Source organism: Ostrinia nubilalis, chromosome 26 (genome assembly GCF_963855985.1).
Source record: "Ostrinia nubilalis chromosome 26, ilOstNubi1.1, whole genome shotgun sequence".
Taxonomy (NCBI): Eukaryota; Metazoa; Arthropoda; class Insecta; order Lepidoptera; family Crambidae; genus Ostrinia; species Ostrinia nubilalis.
The window spans coordinates 10,087,049-10,112,590 of NC_087113.1; the positions used below are offsets into that span (position 1 = coordinate 10,087,049).

General features: G+C 37.6%; 1 protein-coding gene across 1 annotated transcript in view; it reads left to right on the top strand.

Moving 5' to 3' along the window:
* The first annotated feature begins 70 nt into the window (after window positions 1–70).
* LOC135084446 (thyroid receptor-interacting protein 11-like) overlaps window positions 71–25,542 on the top strand; it is a 70,164-nt gene continuing 44,692 nt past the window's right edge. The window contains exons 1-2 of the mRNA XM_063979229.1: window positions 71–393; window positions 9,228–9,281. Coding sequence (XP_063835299.1) covers window positions 223–393; window positions 9,228–9,281 — 225 coding nt within the window. The 5' untranslated portion in view covers window positions 71–222. The remainder of the gene's footprint in view (window positions 394–9,227; window positions 9,282–25,542) is intronic.

Consider the following 25,542-nt stretch of genomic DNA (forward strand, 5'->3'; position numbering starts at 1 on the left):
TATTACATTTCATAATGGAACGAACGAAACGTAAGTATGTGTTTTTTTCTACTCTGAGAAACGTCATTAACGTCAAATATGGCGACTTGTTTTGCCAACTGGACAAAGTCTTGTCAATTGGAAAAATAATGCAATTTTCGTATTGTTTACGTCTATTTCACCATACTATTCCTTCTGCGATATCATAAACGTGCTATGTGAGACAGTTCAACACAAACAAACATGTCGTGGCTCAATCTAAACCAGAGTTTGAGCAGTCTAAAAGGGCAGATCACAAATTTTGCTACTGAAGTGCTATCTGAACCTTCTGCTGAAAGCAGTAGTGACCTAACTGCTAGTTCAGGCTCTTTGGTGAAGGAGCTTGAAGACAAATGCCATAACCAGGAGCTCGAGGTAAGTTATTTACTCTTTTTTTCAATAAAAATATGTCTCACTGACAGCTGTTTTTCAGGTTATGTTTTCATACATAACTTTGTCTATATTCTAACTATAAGCCTTCTTATGCTCCTACGCGCTAAATTAACTACTCATACTCAATTCTAGTCGTTTTTTATTGGTTCTATTGGATTCATTACGTCGTATTAACCGTTTATACTGGTTGGTTTCGCCTTACAGAACCTATGATATAATGTTCACTAAACACTAAACCAAACATCGTTGATTTATAGTAAACATACAATAAAGGAGTGTACTTTGTGTGCGGTAAAGATAAAGATTTACTACATTTGCATTAAAGTGATGTTCAGGTTTTGTAACTATGCAATGTTACAAAATATTTTTCAAGGTCTTTTAGATCACTTTTTGCTATTATACGCAATGATAATTTCGTCCTCAGTAATGAGAAATAAATAAACACTTAAGTGCTTGTGTTTAGCTCTTCTACATCTTGTAACTATAAGATGTATTAACACATTTTGTATTTGCTTTTAAATTTAACCATTCATAGAAGGTATGTTGGAATAAGATACAAATAAACATACTATCATATTCTAAGCCATTTTCTTTTAAAAGGAACTAAAAAAATTCAACATGAGAATATTCTAATTTGATTCCGATTGATTTGAATTGCGAAGTTCTATTAGATATTTATTGGCTCTTGAAGGATTAAAAATGTTCAACAACTATTCTTTGACTTTATGCTACCCTGCCTGGGCTCCATATTACTTTGACCATAACCAACATCAAGTTTGACAAACTCCTTACAAAAACACTGGCTTTTTAAGTACTGTGAAAGTTAAACAGGACTATTCCCACCTCTCGTTCCCACTGCTGCGACTCCTGTGTAGCCAGGATCTACAGCTGGACCGCCAATATAAACCCAACTGTGAGAGTCAAAGTGGTGCTACTGAGGCTCTATGCTCTATTACTCTCTCTTTCTGGCTACACAAAAGTCGCAGCAGTGGGAGCAAGAGTGGAAGCAATCCAGTTAACACTTTGATGGACAGACAAGTTAAGAATCACTTCCCAAATGCCACTACTTATTCACATACATTGCCTATGGGAGTAGTGTCCATATAAAATGAGTTAAAACTATGATATCTATAGGAGTTCTGTTGTATGATCCTTTACTACCTGAACTCCAATGGATGTTACTGTCCGTCGATGTGTTAAGAGGATAAAATGCCTTTCGATTTAAATTAAGTCCTGTATCTTATCTTGAGTAGTGATTTAAATTGTTTATCATTCTTAATGATATAGGAATTCCTTATCATCTGACTAATATGATAGCTATACAATATTTTTGGTCAGGGTTTCCTAGGTTTTCCTGCATAAAGTTTGTAGGTACCTATTTCTCTTAGCAGTACTATGGATGGTGTTTGAAATTTTAAACATCTCATCTTTTTAAACTTTTCAACAACTCATCATCTTTGAAGGCCCAAGAATTAAAGGCTTAGACTTTGATTATAAATGCTACTATGTAATTACATAGCTGAAACCTAAGATCCTGAGGGCTTAAACTTTGGCTGAGATACAATAATTTGGTTTCTGCTTCTTGTTGTATCGATAACAAACCAACACAGTTATTTCGATTTCAGTAGCCTACATTAAATCTTCCTGCTTGCAGTTGTTTGGGCACGCAGGGCACACATTGTACTTTGTCGACTGGGGAACAAAACCACACTTGCACTCCAAGTTTGAGCCATCCAAGAATCTCCCCGCAGGTCTACGCCCTCCACAGTCTTCCTTAGAGGGATTAATGTATTCTCTGTTTCATTAATGGACTATGTGGTGAACCCATTACGAAAGGTTAATGAGCCTATAGATCTAGTGCATAACTCAACCAGTGGACGTCATTTGGCTGAATGAAACTTATACCACAGAATAATAATAAGTACTACGTCCAGAAGTTTTACTTCGCGAAGGTATTTAAAAAAATTTATGCTCAGTATCATTAACAATATGGTGTAATTTAGCCTGTCTCAAGAGTCAAGCACCATTTTGTTGACAAACGTCAGTGATCGGCACTGCGCCGAAGCTATAGGGCTGACTTCGGTAAAATGATGTGACGTGAGGTGATGATGATTTAGCATGAATTATCATGAATAATATTAACTACTTATTTACCTCTCAGTGTCTTGAGGCAACTTAAAAAAGTACATTCTGTGTTTTTATTATTATTTAGGCAGTTAAATACTGCACAGTATTTAGTACACCATTTTCTTTATTTTCTTCCATCATACACAAGAATACGCGTGCGTGAGTCAATGTTCGCTCGTATGTGAGGCCTTGTCGAATAGTATCCTGTAGGTGGGCCATCGTGCGTGTTTTGTTTTCGATGTAAACTCGCGGAGATGAACAGGCCTGCTTATACGAGGAAAGTATCTGAGGTATGGGAGCGGCACGGGAAGGGTGAAATTGACCTAATATTATTAGAATGTGACAGAGTATACCAGTTTGAAGCACAGAAGGCTCGTCGATTACGTTTGACGTCTCAAACCCTCCCGCGCCGCTCCCATCATCATCATCATCATCATCATGTCAGCCATAGGACGTCCACTGCTGAACATAGGCCTCCCCTCATGCTTTCCACGTTGATCGATTGGTAGCGGCCTGCATCCAGCGCTTCCCTGCTACCTTTACGATGTCGTCGCTGCGTTTTCCGGTACGCCGCTCCCATACCTTAGGTAATTTTCTCGTCCTAAGTTTCATAAAGCCAAAATGTCGTCCACTACTGGAAAAACACCTCCCCCAAATGATTTCCACAGCTACTGCGGGACTAGTAGTAATTTCTAATGTTCTAAAAATTCAGTATTATTTTAGTTAACATCTACTCTGTAATTTGGTTAAACAAATAGATAAATTCAATACGCGTACGCGCCGTGACCCCTATGTGCGAGCCCCTATGTATTGTTGTGGATTATGTGGTGAATGTGTGTAACTAGGCTTTATGTGGCTTAGTATGTTCATATAATGCAGACTCGTAATTGTGAATGCTAGTGTCTTTGGGCCATTAAAACTGCGTATTACCGAATGAGTATTCTTCGGTAAATATTTTTTGGTAATTGTAATTAAAAGTTTTTAACTGAGCATACCTCATAAATTAGCCCTCAGTGTGGGCATGCCTCCCACTAGGTGGACCGACGCTCTGGTGAATCTGGTGCCTGGATGCGAGCGGCGCAGGACCGGTCGTTGTTTAAATCCTTGGGGGAGGCCTTTGTCCAGCTGTGGACGTCATTTGGCTGAAACGAAGACGACGACGAGCTCATAAAGGTAGCAGGAAGACGCTGGATGCAGGCCGCTGCCAACCGGTCATTATGGAAGTCATAGGGGGAGGTCTATGTTCAGCAGTGGACGTCCTATTGCTGAAATAATGATGATGATGCATTGAGCGATTGCAGGTTGATTACAGATATGTGCATTAAAAAAGCGTCATAAAAAGGCTCTGATTTCAGCTAAAAGGTCACCATTATTTATTTTTACAAAACAGGAGAAGTAACGTTATCGATTCAATAACTATGACAATTGTCACATAGTAGCAGTGCTTTAGGCCTGGTTTCCACTTTCTACCAAAGCAGAGCGGAGCGGAGAAGTGTTTTCACAGATCACCAATCAAGTTTCCTGGTTTCCTGAATAATGAAATCTGGTTGGTTATTCAAAACAATTCTCCTTGGTGGAAACCTCTGGTGGTCTGCTCGTTTGCCTCCTATCACATAAAAAAAAAAAAAAAAAAAAAAAAACCAGGCCTTAAGCAGTGTTTCTACCAAAGATGAGCTAAGAAGATAGTGGGAGGGAGGATGTATAGCGAAACTGTGAAACGGTGTGGATGTTTCTTTCAGAGATGTGCTAGGTAAGGAAAAAAAATGCTGAATCTATACAATAAACGCGAAATACCAAACTCCAAACTTGAAATATAGGTAGGTTACTTATAGGGTGTAGGCAGAACTGTAGACATCCGCTAAGAACGGATTTTACGAAATTCTACCCCTAAGGGATCCACGCTACGAAGTCGCGGGCGGCCGCTATTAGTTTTTAAACGCCTTTGTGGTCTAGTGGTAAGACCACCTGCTTCAGACGCAGAGGTCCCGGGTTCGATTCCCAGTGGGGGCAGATTTTTCTGTTCGGTTTGGTTGGTGGTAGGGCTTGTTCTAAGTCCGCCTGGCCACCACCATCTTACCTAAGTCTGTCGCCATAACAATAATGTTAACAGCATTGTTGTGTTCCGGCAGTTAGAGGTAAGATAGCCAGTTCCTCTGTGGTTGAGGATTCCGGGTGAAGCTCGCTTTCACCAAGGCCTGATCATCACATACCATCAGGTGAGATACAGGCCAAGAGCTTCCTCGTTGTGGATAAAAAAAAAGTTAGTAAAAAATCGCCACTTTCATGGCCCCACTCCTATTCGTACTAAAAATACCCGAATCGAATAGCCGTTGGGTGTCCAAGTTTAGTGTAACTGTTAAGTTATTTTGACCTTACCACCATGGTTTAGGGTTCAAATTAGCTTGTCATGGCAGCCAACCCAGTTGGGGTAGATAAAGACTATCGTGTGTTTGAACAGCGATATGATAAGGAGCAGCTTTCGACTGAAACCTGCTGGAGTTTGAATGAAACAGAATGTCTATTTATATGCCTTTGCTTTAGTTTTTGTCTGACTTTACCTGTAGTTAAAAAAAATCCCAGCCAAATTACGTGAACGCTGGAACAAGACCTCCAAAATCAAAATCAAAAATATTCAGTTTTAACCAGTATTTTGGCACTTAATATGTCAAAAAAGGTAGTCCTTAAGGGGCACTTTACATGTCTCCTTGTCTTTTTCTTATTCTCCCTCAAGGTTTTCCACAACGACCGGTCCTGAGCTCTGCCCTCATCCAGGTGACGTAGTGTATGTAGGCAAGCCTACCGCTAGGTAGACCGACGATCTGGTGAAGGTTTCCGGAAGTACGAACGAAAACGAAAAAGGATGTTCACTTAATCACTTTTCCTGAAATTAGTTCGGGAATCTTAAAAGATTTTCTTCTCCTAAGAATATTTCTTGCTATGAATTCCTAGTAGCGCACACACACGCGCGCGTGTCTCACTTTCAAAAAGTAGGATAATTGTTATTATTATAATATTATTTATTTATTGATTTCCTTTGAGGTACAAATAACGGCACAAACTAACTAGGTAGGTATCTCTCATTATCAAAAAAAATATTTACACCGATTCAGCGGTTTATAAAAGAGAAAAGATATTAGCAGACAGACAGTTACTTTTGAATTAAAAACATTCTAAATTTAAATACATAATAATTATAAATATCCAAAATAAATATTTATATCTAATAAAACAATTCACTAACTTAAAGAAATCACCGAAACGAAAACAATGAATGAAAGATTCGTCAACACCGCACGTACAAATCTGCGATTGTAATCTCTCGTCCTAGATTTTATGGAAATAGAGTTGAACCACGCACGTTGTCAGTAGATACCATGGACCAATAACATACAGGGTGGTGTGCAAAAATAGTAACAAACCTACACAGTCTCATTTTACTCATTAATTACTAGCTTACCTTTTGACCGCGGTTTCGCCCCCGTGAAATTCACTTCTTGATAGAAAGACCAACTTAAAACTTAGGCTGGGTTGCACTATCTTACTTTAACTTTAACATCAGGTGCGATTGCGATCAAATACCGGCCTTTTTCTGTATAAATCTTCGATGCCCGGGTGTGGCAAGTAGGGATTGCAATCCAGCGGCGTTTTCAATCCAGCTGGATTCTTGCTGGATTGACCTGAATCCAGCTGGATCCAGCGCGGATCCAGCAAAATGTGGAACGAATATAAAGAGGCGACATTTTTAAGGCTTTTTTTATTAAGTAACTAGCTTTCCGTCTACGGTTTCGCCCGCGTGAAAAAAGTGCTGTTTTTAGGGTTTTCCCGGAAATTATTCGAATTTTTCTCGCCGTAAAAACCATCCTTGGACTTCAACGAACATTAAAAAAAAATGGTCCAGGCGTTGTTAAGGTCTGCGCTTACCAACACATATTGCGATTCATTTTTATATTATCGTACTTCTTACGATAATCTATGAAATACGGCTAATCAGTAGGACAAACAGTCTTAAAAATTCTTATAAAATTAACTACGAAAAGGACCGTAATTTAATCTGCAATAAATTTTTTGTATCAATAGAAGTTGACGAATCCGAAATAATCTTCTGCAATAATTAGGCAGTTTAAAATCTGACGACAAGAGACTGACCATGTCTTTTTTTTAATCCTCTGGAAGTAAGACCTTAGAAAACAAATTTTATCTATAGTCTAAACTCCCAACCGCACAGAACTGCATATGTAGCCGGCTGCTGAGAATGCCCTTTCGGCCTCTACACTAACTAGTCGGTTTTAGGATCATTAAATAGTCATACACCATAGATAAATATTCACCTCGCACTCGTTCGGTCTCATAAACGCTCATTTCTTTTTTCAGTACCTTTTCGTAATCTAATCTTGGCTTTGGCTTTTGTTTATTAAAGTTCTCCTTCTCACTTTTAAGTTCCATCTCAAGCTCTTGCTCTAAAGTCATTTTCACGGGTTCTGCGTCATCATTTAAACCATTCTCTTCTAACTCCATGATATCTTTTTCTTCTTGCACCGGCTCTACAATATTATTTTGTTTATTTACTCGATTTAACAAAGTATTCATCTCGTGTCCCATCGCATTTTTTTTTGGCAAAGGAAAAAATACAGTTTTTTTTACTTCTTCTACATACTTTTTTGGATTTTTCAAGCACACTAACGTACCAGTAACTTCGGAGAGGCCCGGTCAACGCACACAATAACAGAACGGCAACGTCACCGCGCCGTTTTGAAAGTGGCGGCAATTCGAAACTAAGCAATAGAAAATTATACGTTTGCGGATCCGCATCGCTGGATCCAGCACTGTATGCTGGATCCAGCATGTTTAAAAAGGCGCTGGATCCAGCTGGATTGCTGTATGCTGGATCCAGCAATTGCAATCCCTAGTGGCAAGCGAATTTTCGGAAATCTTTGAATGCAGTTTTCTATTTTTTTTAAATGAATGTTTCCTTTTTGAACAAAATTTTCTACCAGTATCAAGAGTTACTACCATATCAGGCATTACAAAATTCCATCCTGTATACGTCCAATAGAAGCAGAGTAACAATGAAAATGTTGCGAATCAATGAAAAATTCTAACGATTTTCACGCGTACAAACTCGCGGTCATAGCTAGTGGTACAATAAAACTACCAATATGCGCAGTTGGGATGCTAATCTCACTACATCTCACTGCAGTAATAAATAATACATTCTTCCAGCTACCACAGCAGGTACACACATCTAGCCCCTACCTAATTTTGTAATACCTAGATTGTATACATCTCAGTGCAGTAATAAATAATACATTCTTCCAGCCACTACGGCAGGTACACACACCTAGCTCCTAACTATGTAACAGCTTGTATTATGGAGAGTGAATAACTTATAAACATTCTATAAACTTCTTTTATGGTTTTGGGGCTCCTATTTGCCTACGGTGAGATTCAAACCAGCTACCGCATCTAGCGATGTTCGTACCTAACCACCAGGCCATATAGTCGCAGTTGTAGGTATATGGTCCACAAGAAATAAAGAATTATTTATTTCCATCTAATCAACTAGGATATTTTTCCGAACTTATTCCTGTATAGTTCTTTCAAGAGAACTCTTGCTAAAGCAAGTTTTAATCGCAAAGAAATTCATCCATTTTATGTTATTGGATAAAAGACCCATTAGGTTTGAATGTTTGCACAATAAATTAAATATCGACATCACAATCATCAATTTTCAAAACTAAGTTGCCAAAGTGTTGCACTCGATATGCAGTTACCTTTACCTACATAGGTAATACTGAAAAAGGAGTTTGATTCTAATTAGATCTATTTGGTATCTATGCATAAACATGATTCTAAAAAAAGTAATCACTTCAAAAACACTGGCAGAAACCGTCGTATCATCGTTTAAAAAAAAGTTATCCGGCCAATCGCGTCGCACCGTTTTGAAATTCAAATTGGGAATCGATTTAAATGCGTACAGCCAATAGGTCACCAAGAAATGTATTCGCATTGGAGTGGTTTGCGTTGTTTTTATGTAAAAACCTTTTGTTGGCCTGAGTTATGACGGTCTTCCTGTGTCGAAAGCGGTTATTAAGCATTCTGTCCTGTTACGAAATTGGTTTAGGGCATTAAATTTCAATAACTTGCAAAACTGTCGAAGATTGACAATTTCCGTTGGGATTGCATGAACACTGAAGTATCTGAAAGTTACAGGCGCTGTGAAGTATAGATGACCTACTCTCTCTATGTTGTGTGACCTCTTGTATCTACTTCATGTTGTATGATGTTCGTTCAATAAAGAGTATTGTATTATTGTATCTTAAAGTATGTTCTATTTTAATGAACCATATTAAGCTACCTATAATATTGTAAAGTTTCATCAAAATCCGTCCAGTACATTTTTTACATGAAGGTATAGCAAACACCATCAATACTTACAAACTTTCACGTTTTTATCATTTATGTAACTTACAGTTGCCTGATGCATGATATTGGCATTATCGTTATTATGTAGTAAGCGCAACACTATGAAAACAGACACAATTTCTTGATGGGCTGATGTGCAGTTGTTTTGCTTAAAACTTAGGTATTTAATAGAGAATTTGTAAAACCAAAACCTATTTTAAAGAATTCTTATTGTTTATTAATTGGAAAATCAAATTCAGTATTAAGAAAGTTTTCTTTTCTTTCAGATTGCAGCTCTGAAGAAGCTTACAGAAGAGTTGCAGGCTTCATTGCAATCGGAGGTAAGTCATTTTTACGTGTTTTTTTTTATTAATATTATCTTCAGGGAAACTTACCCCTAGTCATGAAATAGGAAAATGAATGAAAAAAACAAGCCCAAATTTTTCCAAAGGTCTTTGGTTAAGAATTCTGTCTAGGTCTCCCAAAAATATTATGCTATTAAACAAAATATTATGTAGTTAGGAGCTTTTGTATTTTGATACCTACTTACTCTGATAGTCTGTATTTTAGTAGGTATTGGGATTACGACAATAGAAAGGTCAAGATAAATGATGGCATTTAAAATAAAATTAGAAAAAAAATCATCGTCTCCTAATTAGAAAATATCCTTTTTTTTAAAGAACTCAGGAAGCTCTAAATATTTATGCGTCCCAAACGAAATAGTTATGTTAATAGTAACAATTGCCGTTAATCGATGGGAAACGAAGGAAGCCATTTTGTCAGGGTCTAAGGGTAACAAAAACTATGGTAATTCGACGTTACTGTCAATTTGAACTCGAAAGGTCATGTTTAAAAATGCATTCTCACTGCTTGTCGCTTGAAATTTTAGGTTTGTAATGTGAGGGAAGGCTTGAAACCGGATTTTAACTAATTAGATTCAAGCAAGCAATAATTGAATATTGCCTAAGTACCAATAAAATAACAATTTGATTGGTACTTAGGCAAAATTCAACACTATCGCAAGATAAACATCCTTATTTTTTCAGGACTTACTTTTTTTGATACTTAGTTCACGTAGTTTTAACGCAGATCCGATAATCGTGATAACTCGAATTTAGATTATTTTGAGTTGTAGGTTGCCCTTTACAACGAACCAATCTTTTGAGGATTTGCTGAAGTCTCTGACTCAAACAGAGATCTATTTGGTAAGGATTGTTTAAGCTTGAATTAAATTAATTTTCCGAACATGTCATTCATTCATTCAAGTCATTCTATGTTTCTGAGGCACGTTATTGCTACTTGATATTGGACACCAGGGTTGATGCGACCCCAGTTTTTATAATAAACACGATAAAATAATATGTTCATAATCACACGACCAACCCCGCAACGCGTGCCATTTAACAAATCACAAATACAGGGTGAGTTAAATTTTGTTAGGTATTAATTACAAAGAACCATCATCTCTCTTTGATTATTTATTGTTTGTAGAACAAGGGAGGTTTATAGAAGTAGTTTATAGACTTCAAATTATGAATATTATTTTAAAAATGTTGTAGGTTTTTTATCATCGTAAACAATGGTTTTTCAGAGTTAAGTTCTCTGATTCGTTCGTTTCAGCCAAATGACGTCCACTGCGGACAAAGGCCTGCCCCAAGGATTTCCACAACGACCGGTCCTGCGCTGCCCGCATCCTGCGACCTTCACAGGATCGTCAGTCCACCGAGTAAGGGACCTGCCCACACTACGTCTTCCGGCCCGTGGTCGCCACTAGAGAACTTCTGCCCCAGCGGCCATCAGCTCTGCGAGCTATGTGCCCCACTTCACTGCCACTTGATTTTAGCAATTCTTTGGGCTAAGTCGGTCACTTAGGTTCTCCTCCTCCTCATTTCTGATTGGATCACGCAGGGAAAATGAGCAGTTAAACTAAAATGGCTGGATTGTAACAGCCTGTATATCGATCCAAAAGCGTAACCGCCATAGAACAAATACAATAAGATAAAAGTATTGATCGGTCTTCCAGTAGATGATAAGCCCGCTATAAAAGCTCCTGATAACAGATCCGCGCGGTTTGTTGCTGACGGCTGTCTGGGGGTATGTACGACTTTTTATTTTTTGAGACAATGGCTTGGAAATCTTGGTAATTATTAACTGAAAATGTTGTCAATTTCCTCTATTCTATTTCTTCTTTTGTTGTCTTTGTCTAAGATTTAAGACGAATATTTCCATGTCCAAACAGGGAATCAAATCGATTCTGGAGCCCTTTTTACCTAGATAGATAAACGTATCTTCTGAAAATTATTCTATCATTTATTTCGTGTTGGTAAGGTGCAAGCTACACAAAAAAACTGCTACGAAACTTTTCTCGAGTCTCGTTTTCGACTACAGCTTGTTATTAAAATTGATTAGTCTTTGAGTAAGCTAAAGTTATTCACGTGGATATTATTGAAAATTATCAAGTGGCTTTTCTTACACACGACAAGTAATAATCTAAGGCATTGGTTCCCAAACTTATTTGAGACGCGCCCCCTTTCAACCATACAATAAATTCTGCGTCAAGATTATTTATTGGTCGTATCGAGCAGTCTGGAATGCATTCTCTCAGCGGTCGCAGGTTTTTTATATTTGAGTACACAGATGGCCCGCGCCCCCCTTTAAAGGTCTTTGCGCCTCCCCTGGGGGGCGCGCCCCCCACTTTGGGAACCAATGATCTAAGGCATAAAAGCTTTGATTTGTAGTAAAACCACCAGACTTAAGATTTATTAGCTCTTTACGTAGTTATTTATTAACAAAGCGTGGTACGATACTGATGCCCGTTTTCACCATCAATCCCTATTTTTAAGTAACCCCTATGGTAGCGCATAATTGTGTTTTCATAGGGGTCACTTAAAAATTGGGGATTGATGGTGAAAACGGGTATCAGTCACTCATCAAGTAGGTGCACCCTAATATTAATTTGACATACATTTTATCATAGACTCATTGCTTAACTTTTTTTATTATTAATTAAAGTTCTTCGTCGCCATACTAAGAAACATCTTCACGCAGTCGAGTAAATAACCCATATCGATACTCCAGACCAGCAACATTGCGATCTATTTGCTCGCTCTATGCGTGTCGTTTCACTTGTTCAAACATCCGAAACACCGTATTCTTTTGTTGGCAGTAGCTACGAGACTTGTTTTAACTAGTTTTTATTAGAATAAGGTTCATAAAAAACGAAAACTCATAAAACTTACCAGTATTAACCTGCTTCAGACTTTAATTAAATGGCATGGAAGACCAGGAGTCTGTATGACTATGAACCTGATGGCACGACGTGGTTCTGTTAGACGCCAGCTTCGTTTATTCAGGATTTTTTATTACGGAAAGTTAGTCAAAATACATTTATGTCACAGTTGAAATTGGACGTATAAAAAGCGCTTTTCATAGCCTAGTTGCAAAATTAAGAGTTTTTAAGTCCTTTAAAGCAAGGCATCAGGCAGAGCTCTATCCGTCCATGTAGGCAATAAGGTAGAGTGTAGTCGTCAAACAGTTTATTGACGAAAAATTAATACCAGTCTTCGGAATCCCTTTAAATCGATTACTGTTAGCTGTTAGCCACTGGTCAAATGGGACTATTGCCACCTCTAGTTCCCATCGCTGCAACTCCTGTGTAGTCAGGATTTACCAATAAAAAAACTAAACTGCCATTGGACCGGCCACGAAATTAATCTGAAGAACATAAAAGGAGTTTGAAGTAAGCTTCAACTTCACTCCAGTCCAGCCTTTGATTAAAGCATACTTGTACTATGCTATAGCAAAATTCTGATGTCACCTCCAAAAGCTAGAGTGTGTTAGACGCCTATGGTGGATTGGTAGTTCAAAGGAAAGCCCAGCCGGGTGGTTTGTTTCGCAGGACATCAGTTGTGATTGTGAATTCGATTCCCGCCAGGGGCATATACTAGTGTGATGAGCACGAGCATTTAGTATACCCTAGTAGTCAAGTATTATCGATGAATATAATTGTCTGTTTCCCTCATACTAGCTCTGTTTAGTTTGTTGGAAAAAATAATAATAATTAGGTACTATTTAGTATTTACATTGTTCTTTGGATGACACTATAGAATATTCGCGAAAAAATGTTGCACTGTTTTTTCTGTCAAGTTGTGGACAGTTTCTTGAATATCTTTATCCTGTTGTAAAGGTAATTAAATTCTTAACAGTATTTATAAAAGCCGCCATATTATCTATAGATATAAAAGAAAGTCGTGTTAGTTACTCCACTTATAACTCAAGAACGGCTGAACCGATTTAGCTGAAAATTGTCAGGGAGGTAGTTTAGAGCCAGGAGAAGGACATAGGATACTTTTTATCCCGTTCGAAATTAAAAAAAAAAGTCTGCTTATTTATTGCCATTAAGGCGGAACAAAGTTCGCCGGGTCAGCTAGTTTTATTTAAATGTGACAATCAATTGACATTCAGAAATGTTTTCAGAATTTCTTAGGTACAGAAGACGACACATTAAGCTAAGCACTGCTGCCTTATGCGGTTGTAAAAGGAGCTATTTTGCCACAAACAATGTAAAGTCTGACGTGCTGTCAACTGTACAAAGTCATCCAGCCAATACGCCATCCACAATCGATTATGCTCACTTGCATTCATTGTATATTCAATAGCGTTTCCAAAGTCTGTCGTATAATTCTTGGTTACTTAACAATATATTATTCTTGTTTTTCATACAGCTGTTAGGTGTATAATATGCTTTACTATGTTTCAGCACATAAGCAACATTGTAACTAAGGCAAGTCTATTCAGTTTTTGATCTTAACCTGGATAATCCTGCAAATGCTCATTCAATAATATAACCGAACCAACCGTATTGTGCTTCAATATTTCCATAGTTATTGTGGCTTGGATTCTAACCGATAAACTTAGCGTATATCAAACAGTGACCTTATGATCTCGCACCTCCGTTCGTCGAATGCATTGCATTTTCATGAAGGCTTTGTGTCACGCACACGCCGGCAACGCCCCCGTGTGTGCGTGAAGGCGTATTCCAAGTGCGCAAGCGCCGCCTCGGCGATCAGTCGCGCTCTGGACGTCACCGCGCGCGGACGTACCAACCGCTGCTCCCGATCACGCTCGAATTTCAAAATTCAGTAACAGTGACGCCAGAGTTCAAATAAGGTTATCGCGATTTGTTTGCGCCCAGGATATCCTCCAATATAGGTGAGTTCTGTAACGTTTACCTTTTTTGTTCGTTGTTTATTCTTTTCCCCTTTAGCCGCCCGTGTTTGCCTTTGATTAGCACCAGAGCGGTTGCGCTGCTGCATCGGTCTTTTCGGATTTTTTTCGTAAAATCTTGACTCATTACTGTGTGTCGTGTGACATCACTTTGGACGCTAACTTTGTAAGAATGTGCGAAGATATACACACTTTATTGTTAGTCAATGGATATTATCTGCAGCACTCGAAGGCGTACATTTCGTGAAAAAAATGAATCATGTATTTGCACGTGTGTCATTGTATAGTAAGAAGTGGCTGTACCGTGAAAATGCAGCTCATGCAAGGTGTATTTTTCTTTATCATTTGCCCGCACTGTACGTTTTCAAGGGCGTCTTTACAGTGGTATTTACTTTCAGATTATTCATTTAAATAGACACTTTCAAACTTACATACAATATTTTACGTTTGACAGGGCTAAATGTAAATTTATTTTAAAACAGGCGACTTTTTCGTCGCTTTCAAAAGAGTTCAAAGTCTGACACTAATTTAAATAGCTAATTATACAGGGTCTCCTTAGAAACATGACGCAAAAGAAACTGTAAGGCGTACTTATATAACATTGAAAATTGTGGAAAGAGCTACCGGTTACTGTGCCTTTTGTTAGACAGACTCTGGCACGTGACTACTTCGTTTTTTTTTTAAATTTATTGCCGCCATTTTTCCTATTGTCTTCTTACCTTTAAGGCTTTTTACGCCCGTGTTTTAATTATTCTACGAACATCTTCAATCTGCAGTATGACTAATTGGTAATCAAAGAATCCTCGATCAAGTGTAATGGTATAGTTAGAGTCGTATAAATAAATGGCCTGTCCATACTTACCGCTGTTAGGTTATGTGGGGCTCGAACCCGCTAAAAACCTGGGGTGTTCTCTGCCGCTAGTGGTCGGCGCCTTAGGTACTTAGAGACGGGTCAAAAATAACCTGGGTTGATTTGTTTAAATACTGAAATTCAACCAAACAGCTACAAACCATATTTTCGTATATTCCTCTGTGGTGGATGATTCCGGACTTTCAGCCTGATCATCCTTTTCCACGAGAGGTGCAGGCTAAGCGCTCTTATACACATCCTAGTATTATTTTAACCCTACCACAGCTTCGGGACAATAAATGGGCCAGTGCTGAAGAGCAACGCAACAACTTTTTCGGCTTTCATTTTTTCAGCCACTTTTGAGTACCTAGTTCAAATTCCTCAAAAAGTACCTAGGTTCGATTCCCATGAAACACTTAATATAAATATAAATCACATCGTGGTTCCCAGTTTAGTAGACATATCTGGCTTGGGTAAACATTATTGCCCGATAAGAAAGATTATTCGTGCTTCAGGAGTACAAGTGCCCGCATTCTAGACTGGAATAGTTATATTATTATTTGTTAAGTTATATGGCTGAAATTCACCGCTGAAGGTTTGATGAACAGAAACTTGGCCGTAGAAGGAAATTAAAACTATTTCTTTGTATAACTTTCCCAGTAGCTCCATTTGTGCAAAAGCGCGTTCTTTCAAAATCAGTCTACTTTTCAGAAAATGAGGAAAAAAATCCTTTTATCTTCTGGTTAATTGACTTTCCCTTGAAACAAAGTTGGTTTTAAGATTTTATGAGCTGGAACTCCTAAACTTGCATAAAGAATCCCTTCTCTTTTCGTTGCTGGAAAATCGAGTCTTTCCCAAGGGTCATTTTTCAGCACGGTTCCCGGTTTTAGTCTATAGGGGGGGGGAGTCCGTTTTTGATAGCTCTGCAAGATGATCAGATACCATCAACATGATTAATTTGTGGTGTCCACTACATAGTAATTGATTATAAACGATATATGGAGTGGTAAATACTCGTGCATGTAGAGTTCTCCAATCACCAATCATAGAAATATTCATAAAATATCTATGAAGTTAAATTTTAGTACATTCCGCCAGCAACTAAAATATTTCAATACCCAGTTAAGCCTACCACAGTTCGTACACCAACAGCTCATCAGCCTGTACATTTTCGTTGCAATTTAGTATCTATTACTTCAGCATAAGACTCCGCCGTGTCAAGCTTGATATGCCTCTACATAAATATCGCGAAGAGTGCCAAGGATGAATATGTATAATTACCTACCATCAGCATATTTATTGCTAGTTACTTATCTTAGTGGCTTGCCTAATAAGATATAATTAAATTAGCAGTGCCAGCAACTTTGTGAACGTGGAAATTAGTTTCCGAAGTATGTATTAAATTAGTTTTTGATCAAGTATTTTTATTGAGAACTGCACGCAGAATAGAAGTTAAACTATGCCTAAGAACCTGGATTGTTTTGCCGAATCTATTTTATTGAACCTTTTTTAGGCGCAGACCAAGGCGTAAGAGTAGGCGCACACCGTTTATTTTTCGTCGGCCGATAGTTTAGTCGGGCAGTTGATCAGTATGGGCATGTATGGGAGTGCGCACACTACGCCGATTCGATTTGGCCGATTCTTCATACAATTTAAAATCGGGCACAACTATCGGCCAACTAAAAATCAACGGTGTGCGCCTACTCTAAAACCTACCACCTGTAGTTGACTGATAGTTGGGTTATCTGTTAATCAGTATGGTCATGTATGAAAGTGTGCACATTACACCGATATGGTAATTTAAATTTTGATACCGTCGTAGTAATTCTGTATTCGTAACATAATACGAACTGATATTATATTTGGGAGTCCCCTGGCGGTAAGCTTTAGCTAAGGTGTTTTTCTCTGTCTCAAAATACTACATGAATACTATTGAATACTACTGTTTTATCAACCGAAAACTAGCGTCGTGGCCTTCCCAACCGTGGGCCACGGCATATGCTGAGTGGAGTCCCATTGCGATGGGCATCGCTGTTGCGACAGGATAGCACTGCTCAGTTCACTTTTTATTTCCTTGTAATATTTATGTACTATTTCTTTTTTTTTCCGTATAAGTACGTTCTCTGTCCTTAACTAAGTGATGTTCATCGTAATAAATAAATAATAAAAACGTTTCTTTCTTTCTTTCAATAGGTAACTTATACCAACCTAAAAACATGACCCCATCGGTCATAATCCTTAAAAATCTAAGAAATCTAGGCGAAATGACAAATACGGAAATGTTAACGGTTCAAATATTTGGCAAATGCTTCGAATTATGGTGAGGAGGAAGTGACACACCTCACTTCCTCTCCTCTATTTTGGATTTTTGACCACTCAGCTTGAGTGTTCACTCGATCTCAAGCTTAGGTTCCGACTCTAATTCATTATCTCTGAGCGATATATCGAAGCGGCATTGCAACGATGTCGCATCGATATTGCAACGATATCGCAACGTTATAGCATCGATATCGCAGCAATATCGCATTGAACATTTTCTATAAAGTTAAACACCATCATCAATCAAATCAAATTAAAATATTTATCCAGTACTTAGACCCTTTCCAGGGTCCCCAATATAGCTTGAAGTCAATAAATAGCGACTAGCTGGGATACCAGCGCCTTTTTTGCACAAATCGAACCTGGTACATTCCGTAAACGACCCACCTGGCCTTCAGGGTCAATTACATGGTATAATGTACTCATAAAATAATAGAGTTGCCATCACGCGACTCCCATTGTTGGTTGCATTATAAATGGGACACATTTAATTGTCTATGCCGAGGAAAAAGTTTTTATTGCAATTTGTCGATGACTATGCAATTATATTTTAATATCGCAGTAGTTGTGATGAATCGATTATCGTAATGAACGAGTGTCGTTTCGCAATGCAATCGATGCCTTATTTTCTGACCAATAAAATATAATTTACCTACTAACTTATTGTAGCACAGCCTTGATTAAGAAACGACCCCTATAATCCGGGCCTTTTCAAGGCGAGAGTGAATAGGCACTTACAGGGCAGTTATGTACCATCCTAGAATGCATCCCACTTAACATCAGGTGCCATTGTGGTCAAATACCTGCCTTGTTGCATTAAAAAAAATAAGAAGAATATAAATATTTTACTGAAAAATCTAAAGTCGAGCCTGCTTACTGTACAATACTGAATATTTTTCACCCTCTGTTGTGCAGAATCTGCCAATATGGTGTCCTAAAGTGGTGGTAGAACAAGCTATATTGGGACGTGTATAGGCAATATATTTTTAAAGGTTTCCTGGTTCGGGGTCTTTGAAACTGAAGTTTCATCATATGATTTAGAGTTTTTCATTACTACAACATAAAATTAGACTGAGTTGTAACACAAACGATTGTGGTTTTTCCTTTACGTGTATGGAATCGTAGTAATGACTATTTTTCCTGATCGCAATATTGCTTTCTAGCGATACCTATTGGTTTCACAACGCCAGAATACAAATTTCTCTCTCAATGAACAAGTGTTTAGAGATATAAATAGTAAAGAAAATAAGTTCGTTCGTTCGTTTCAGTCGAAAGACGTCCACTGCTGGACTAAGGCCTCCTCCAAGGATTTCCACAAAGGCCGGCCAAAGAAAATAAGTAAAATTATAGAAAATTGTAAAATGCCCCAAGATAGAGACATGTCAAACGTACATAGGAATTTATAGAGGCGTGTAAGACTATTTTGGAAGCATATGAATTTTATTTACGATATTATAATAAATTCGAATACAATGTATGATTTCGTATACGATTTGGGATCCATATCCAGGGTTGAAATAACTCACAGATTGGAAAAAGCATTGTAACCATTCCAACTTTATGTCAAGGTTCGAAGGTTTCAAACAGAACACAGGTTTGACTCTGCACATTGCGACGTAACTATTATGACAGTCATTAAAACGTTGTATGCCATTCATACATGTACATGAGCCCACACAATGTCACTTCTCACACATAATCACACACTACGTTTAGAAGCAATGTCAACCTACGTCATATTTTAAAACAGCTGTCTTAAATGTACGTTCCCTCCATCTTTGTCACGTGTAAATTCGTCTTTAAAGATTTTTTAATTTACCTATGCATGTATTTTTACGAGGCTTTGATGAATGTAATGTAGTCAATATTATTTTTTTATTTTACCTAACTCTAACATGCAAGCCAGTTTTAAAATATCTTTTTTTAACCAAATCACAGTTTAAAATATAGTGTTAATGTGCGTGGAATTTTGTCTGTCACAGAAAAACTTTATCGCGCGCGTCCCTGTTTCAAAAACCGGGATAAAAACTATCCTATGTCCATTCCCGGGACTCAAACTATGTCCCTGCCAAATTTCATCGAAATCGGTTGCGAGGTTTAAGCGGGAAAGCGTAACAGACAGACAGACAGACAGAGTTACTTTCGCATTTATAATATTAGTTAGGATTAGTTGGGATTTTGTAAACTATATTGCCGATATTGCCACTGCTTTAAGAAAGTTTAAATCTCACCTCTGATTCAAGACTTTGAACTAGAGGAAGAGCTTATTCTGATGAATTTTCACAGTAACTTTTACTGCTCTAGGAGAACCCCTCAACAATGATTTTCTCTATAAACCTTTTAGATTTTCGAAAAGAAAAAGAAATACATAAGAGTTCATGAAAATGCCTGCTAGCCGTTTTTCTGTTAGTTTGGTTTCTAATCCATTTATTAGTAATTGTTTTTCAGTGAACATTTCTTTTGCATAATATAAAAACATATTATTATCCCTGTTAGCCTGTACATACTTACAAAATTTCTACAAATAATCTTCAAGGTAAATTATTGTTAAAAACTATTTATTTAACACAAATTTTACACTAACAATTAATGGTGAATAGCATACTTAATTACCATAGCCTATTACCAAACCAGCGGTGCTTAACTATTAACTAATAAAAATGTGGAAAATTTCGCATAAATACCTAATATATTATGTACCTTATCAGCGTCCTCGGGTTAAGTGCCAATCGAGTTTACTGTCGGATCACGCTTCACGTATTTCGAAGCCATTAGAAAAAGTAAATAGAGCATAGACAACTTTTACACCTCGCACCATAGATAAGGCGGGATTAGGGTTGGGCCGTAATAAATTTTTGTCTAATATTAAAAGTTTTTTTACGGTTTCGTTTGTCTTTTTGTGTGTAGAGTTTATTTAGATGAACCTCTTTAAAGTTGCTCAAAGAGATGATTCAAGTTAAATAGCTCTTAGTTAATTTTTTGTGTATTTTTTCTATCAAGTTTGAGAATAAATTGAATAGTAGGCAATCACCATCACCATCTTCCATTTCCATTCATCATCCAGACAAGAAAATTGTTCTTGTGTTTAAAGTTAATCTAAAAAAATAAAGAAAAATCTTGGCATTACGGTCAAGTTATTGAAAATTACGCTAATCAAACCCATTGCAAACGTTTCAATTAGAAATCCTGTTGTAATTTAAACAAAATATTTAAGCGTAACATGTTAACCCTATGACAGTAAAAACGGCGGGAAAACACTTTGACCGTTATGTCCTTATCGGCCATGTTTATTTTTTATCTGTGGACAAAGCTAGGGCGTCACTTACACGACAATTTCATCGTTTTACACCGTTTTATGTTCGCTCCAGATACGTAGATAAGTTTGAAATGCGTTAGGATTTGTAACCATTTGTACTTTTGTATCTTATCGATGTCTAAAATGATGATAAAACAGTTTGACATATGAAAAAATAATTTATTCGTCTTGAATGACGGAAGGACAGAAAAGCTGATATTTATTGACAAATTATTTACGGCCAAATCGATTTCAGATGGCTTCACATAGCAAAAACACTAATTTTATTTCATGAAACTTATGTTTTCACTAAAAAGTAGCAGTAAACCAGTAAAATCAGTTCTATTTGAGATAAATTTGAGAAAAAAAATACAGAAGTGTTAAATTTTTGAAATTTCGCATCCCTTTTTTGTACAAAGAATGGAACATGTCAAACAAACTTTTCCACCCACAACTAATCAATTAAATTAATTAACTTTAGTCTCGTAAAGTTAATTGGTTTCACCATTTGGCGCCAAATTTACGCCGCCATTTACATTTTGTGCGTGTTTTTTTAATTTTCGCAGCCTCGTGACTCTAGCTATCGACCGTCACGAATGACTTGAGGGGTAGATAGTGAAACGGATGTGCAATGTTTTAAATACCGTAAAAGTGTTTTTACGTACTCATGTACGTATATAGACGCCATGTTACTATTTGCATACGAAAGTTCGCGTGTAAAAAAATATTTTAAGGCTTATTTATGGCCTGACTCCATGATATACTTTTTGTCCACCTATATGGATTTGTAAGCTGTATTCAATAACGCACACAGAGGTATAAAAGTAGGTACCCCATAAAAAAAGTAGTTTCCACTTTTCACAAAAGCCCCTCGTCTACGCTGGCCTTTAAATAACTTTATTTTTTCAATATTTTAGCATTCGCGTACCGTAAACATTTTTTTATGAAAAAAAAATACAACTGCATTGTATCTAAAAATATCGTAGTTCAAAAATAAATCCGAAATAAAGTATTTCCACTTTCATTATCAAGTGGGCCAAACTGATACCAGAAATTTCCGGAAATCGCACAACAAGTGTTGGTTTTATCGATCGATAATATCGATTATTCTCGGTATCAACTGAAAACTATGTCTATGCGATTAATGGCTATTTTATTTTACTTCTTTTAACCGCCTCTGTGGTCTAGTGGTAAGACCAACTGCTTTAGCGCAGATTTCCCAGGTTCGATTCGATTCCCAGTGGGGGCAGATTTTTCTGTTCGGTTTGGTTGGTGGTAGGGCTTGTTCTAAGTCCGCCTGGCTAGGTATCACCATCTTACCTAAGTCTGTCGCCATAATAACAATGTTAACAACATTGTTGTGTTCCGTCAGTTAGAGGTAAGATAGCCAGTTCCTCCGTGGTTGAGGATTCCGGGTGAAGCTCGCTTCTACCTTCGGCCTGATCGTCACTTACCATCAGGTGAGATACAGCCCAAGAGCTTTCTCGTGGTGGATAAAAAAAAAAAGTTCTATCCAAGGCACAATTTTTTGTCCATGTTGATACAATATTGAACTCATTCTGAAAAACTATTGCTGCACTCACTGCCTATAGTATAAATAATAGGATTGAATACTTTTTCTGTAGTCATAGTTCTAAGTTCCAAAGTGTCATACTTTTTACACCTGACACGACAAAAATAACCTAAATAGTAACACTAAAAAGCAACGCAAGCTGTTTACTGTGGGAACTGCAACTGATATCGTTCACTGCTGAGTGCTAACTTTTTTGCTGTCACTCGCACATTAGCCTTTGTGTCTGCCGGTCAAGTTATTCATAAGTTTTATATCGGGCGTTATGTCTTTTTGCATATAAAGGGTGTTCCCAACCTTGTAAATATCGATACCTGTGCCTGATCATTGCCTCCCTAAACAAATTTTGACTTGATAATAACCCTCCCTCGCAGTCGGGTAAAAATATGACGATGTTCAAGTTGTTATAACTTTTTGTATCAATTACATTATTATGAGTATACTACACAGTGAATACCTCGAGAGTATGTGGTATTTTCTCACCTGATGAAAAGTGGGATCGGAACCAAGATAGAAGCTTACTTCACTCGGAATCCTCGTCCATAGAGTAAATTACTTTTATACCCCTAATTGCTTTTAAAACTGAAAAACACTTAAATTACATTATCAGTCAAGTTTTAAATCAGCATTTGTCAACATGCTAAGAAGTTTCCTTGCACATGAACTGACAGTGCTAGAACATACTACAATCCTTCAATTAACTTTATTATCGATGGGTCAGAACCGATTCGACCTGTATTATATGCTAATTCGCATATACATAAACAATGTGACCCGTTGGTGGTATATCAAATTAAAGGATTGATTCTACTGGTCCAAAACAACAAATTTTGTAGGAACAAAATTCTAATTCTCAATATAATTAAACTCTCCGTACTAATTGGCTGATTACTGATACTGATGATGAAAAGGTCAATGTTTTTTAGAAGATTTGAACTTTCTTCTTTTGAAAAAAATTTTGTCAAAGTTAAAGCTTTTATTCAGTTCTTAAGCCATTTCCAGGGCGCTTATATTACAAATAGCTTGCCCTACCACCACTTCGGGACAAAATAATTATGGGCTGGTGCTGCGAAAAATTTTTGATTTGATTTGATTTGAAAAAAGGTGGATTGGGTGGTGTTTGGAGTTTTGAGCAATAAAATCAATCCTTTTAGTTTAATACACCACAAATGTATAACAGAACGAAACTATGAATTTATACATTTAAAATTATCCAAGTTATTCAATGACCAAGATTTTCGTATGTTTTTGTATTTTGATACATTTTTCGGGTGTGTTTTGTTATTTTAATTTCGTGTTCAATGACTTTTGTGACGTGTTCGTAGGCGGGCGTTGATCCCTTTTAAGAATACAATAAATAAATTGTGTTTAAATAAATTTAAATAAAAAGCAATCAGCAGTACTTACCTATCATTTACCTACCTAAGTCACTTTGCCTATTTATTTAACGTACTTAATCTTTTTTTTTTTATTTGACAGGAAGTGACATTTAGGTGTAACATGATTCTATTACGTGACACTAGAAAAGTGTAGCAGTTGATGAATAAATAAAAACCTCCATTATTTTTTAGCTTTTTTTCGTTACTTATAACAGTTTGAAGTGTGCGTATATTTCTGTAACAATTCAAAATATTAATGTAATTTTTCATGTAAAATATCATACTAATTGTTCTTTTAAAACTATGTATCCTTTCTCACAGCAATTTTCACTTCGTGCGACATTGTACATTCAACCCTTTCGTTATCATCTTAAAGTGTTTTACTGTCTGCACAGCAACATTGTTGACTCAGTTGTCTGTATTGACTCGGGTTAGGTCACATTCCTACCGAGCGTTCAGTATTTCCATATCTTTTGTCAGGTGACGTCCTACGTAAAGGCGCCTTCAAGGCGGTCCAAAAACTTAGGTAGGGTAGACTGGGTACGGTTGTAACAACTCGAATATTGTCTAATAATGGTGAGGGGTACAATGGAAAGGACATGCGCGCGACAAGTGTACAACCCTACGATAGCGAGGTGTGGATGGGAAAATGAAAGCTATTTTACAGGCAATAGCATCATTTTCCCATGCACACCTCGCTATCGTAGGGCCATACATCTTACTTGTCTTGTCGCCCACATTTCCCTTTGTACCCCCTCACCTACTAAGCAACAGCAGAGTTGCTACAATCGTACCCTGCTACAACCGTACCCAGTCTCCCCTACAGTCAGCGTCAAATAGTTCATGAAAAACTAGCCTTGTAGTGAGTCGTAAGTGCATTAGCACATCAAGTCCCACTAGGCAATGATAATCACTCTATCTATAGGCTCTTCGCTGCGAAACCATGACAGCGAAACTCCATCAAAATGTGCAGTTAAAACACGCTTGACCAATGAGGGCTATCGTTTTAGCGCTCACCAGTTGGCGCCACTGTAGAGTAAGGTCCTGTCACTTGCTAGTAGCGAAGACAGTGGCGCCGACTGGTGAGCGCGAAAGTGGTAGGAAGACTATCGCATTTGCGCTCATCAAGATGGCGCCACTGTAGAGTAAGGTCCTGTCAATCGCCAGGGGTGCCAACTGTTAAGTATAAAAACGATAGCCCTCATTGGAAATTCCAAGCCAAGGTTTCGTGTTAGAAGTGTAATGCCAACCTAAAAGAGTGAGTCTACTAATGCCTTTATCACTGCCAAAGTGCCAATGTAGGAAAGTTAATAACGATTTTTGAGGCCAGTCTCCAAAAAATTAAAATAAAATCCATCCCTCACTGTATAACTGAAAATATGCCAGTGTAGACGGACCCTAACGCTAAGGTTAAGCGGGGCAACGACACCGAATGTCATTCCTGTGACTTCGAATATTCCCGCATCCGGGAACAACATGGCCGCTGTTGTCTCTTCACCTGGAGTCAGGCAAAGGTCGTATAGGCTGTACAGATTAGGTATACTTTGAATTTTTATTCCAGTAAATAGTTATGTTATTTTGTTCGAAAAAACCTCATAAAACTAATTTTATTTTTGCAAGTAGGCTTTTAAAAAGCACTTTTACACGTCCCAGTATTAACCATACCACTGCTTCGGGACAATAAAAGTCACTATTGTCAGCCGCTTTTTCATGGTGGGGATTCTTGGATGGCTTGAACATGGAGTGCAGGTGCGGTTTTGTTCCCCAGTCGATGAAACACCTGATGTCGTTCCCTGAGTGCCCAAGCAACTGCACTCAGGAGGATTTGATGAGTGCTACTGACAACGCCACTCTTGTGGCGGAGTTTTGGGCTGACACTGTGTAGATTTGTTGTCGACACGAAAAGAAGAAGAATGGCGTTCCAAATATCGTTCATATAATGTAAACTTAACAGAACCATGTA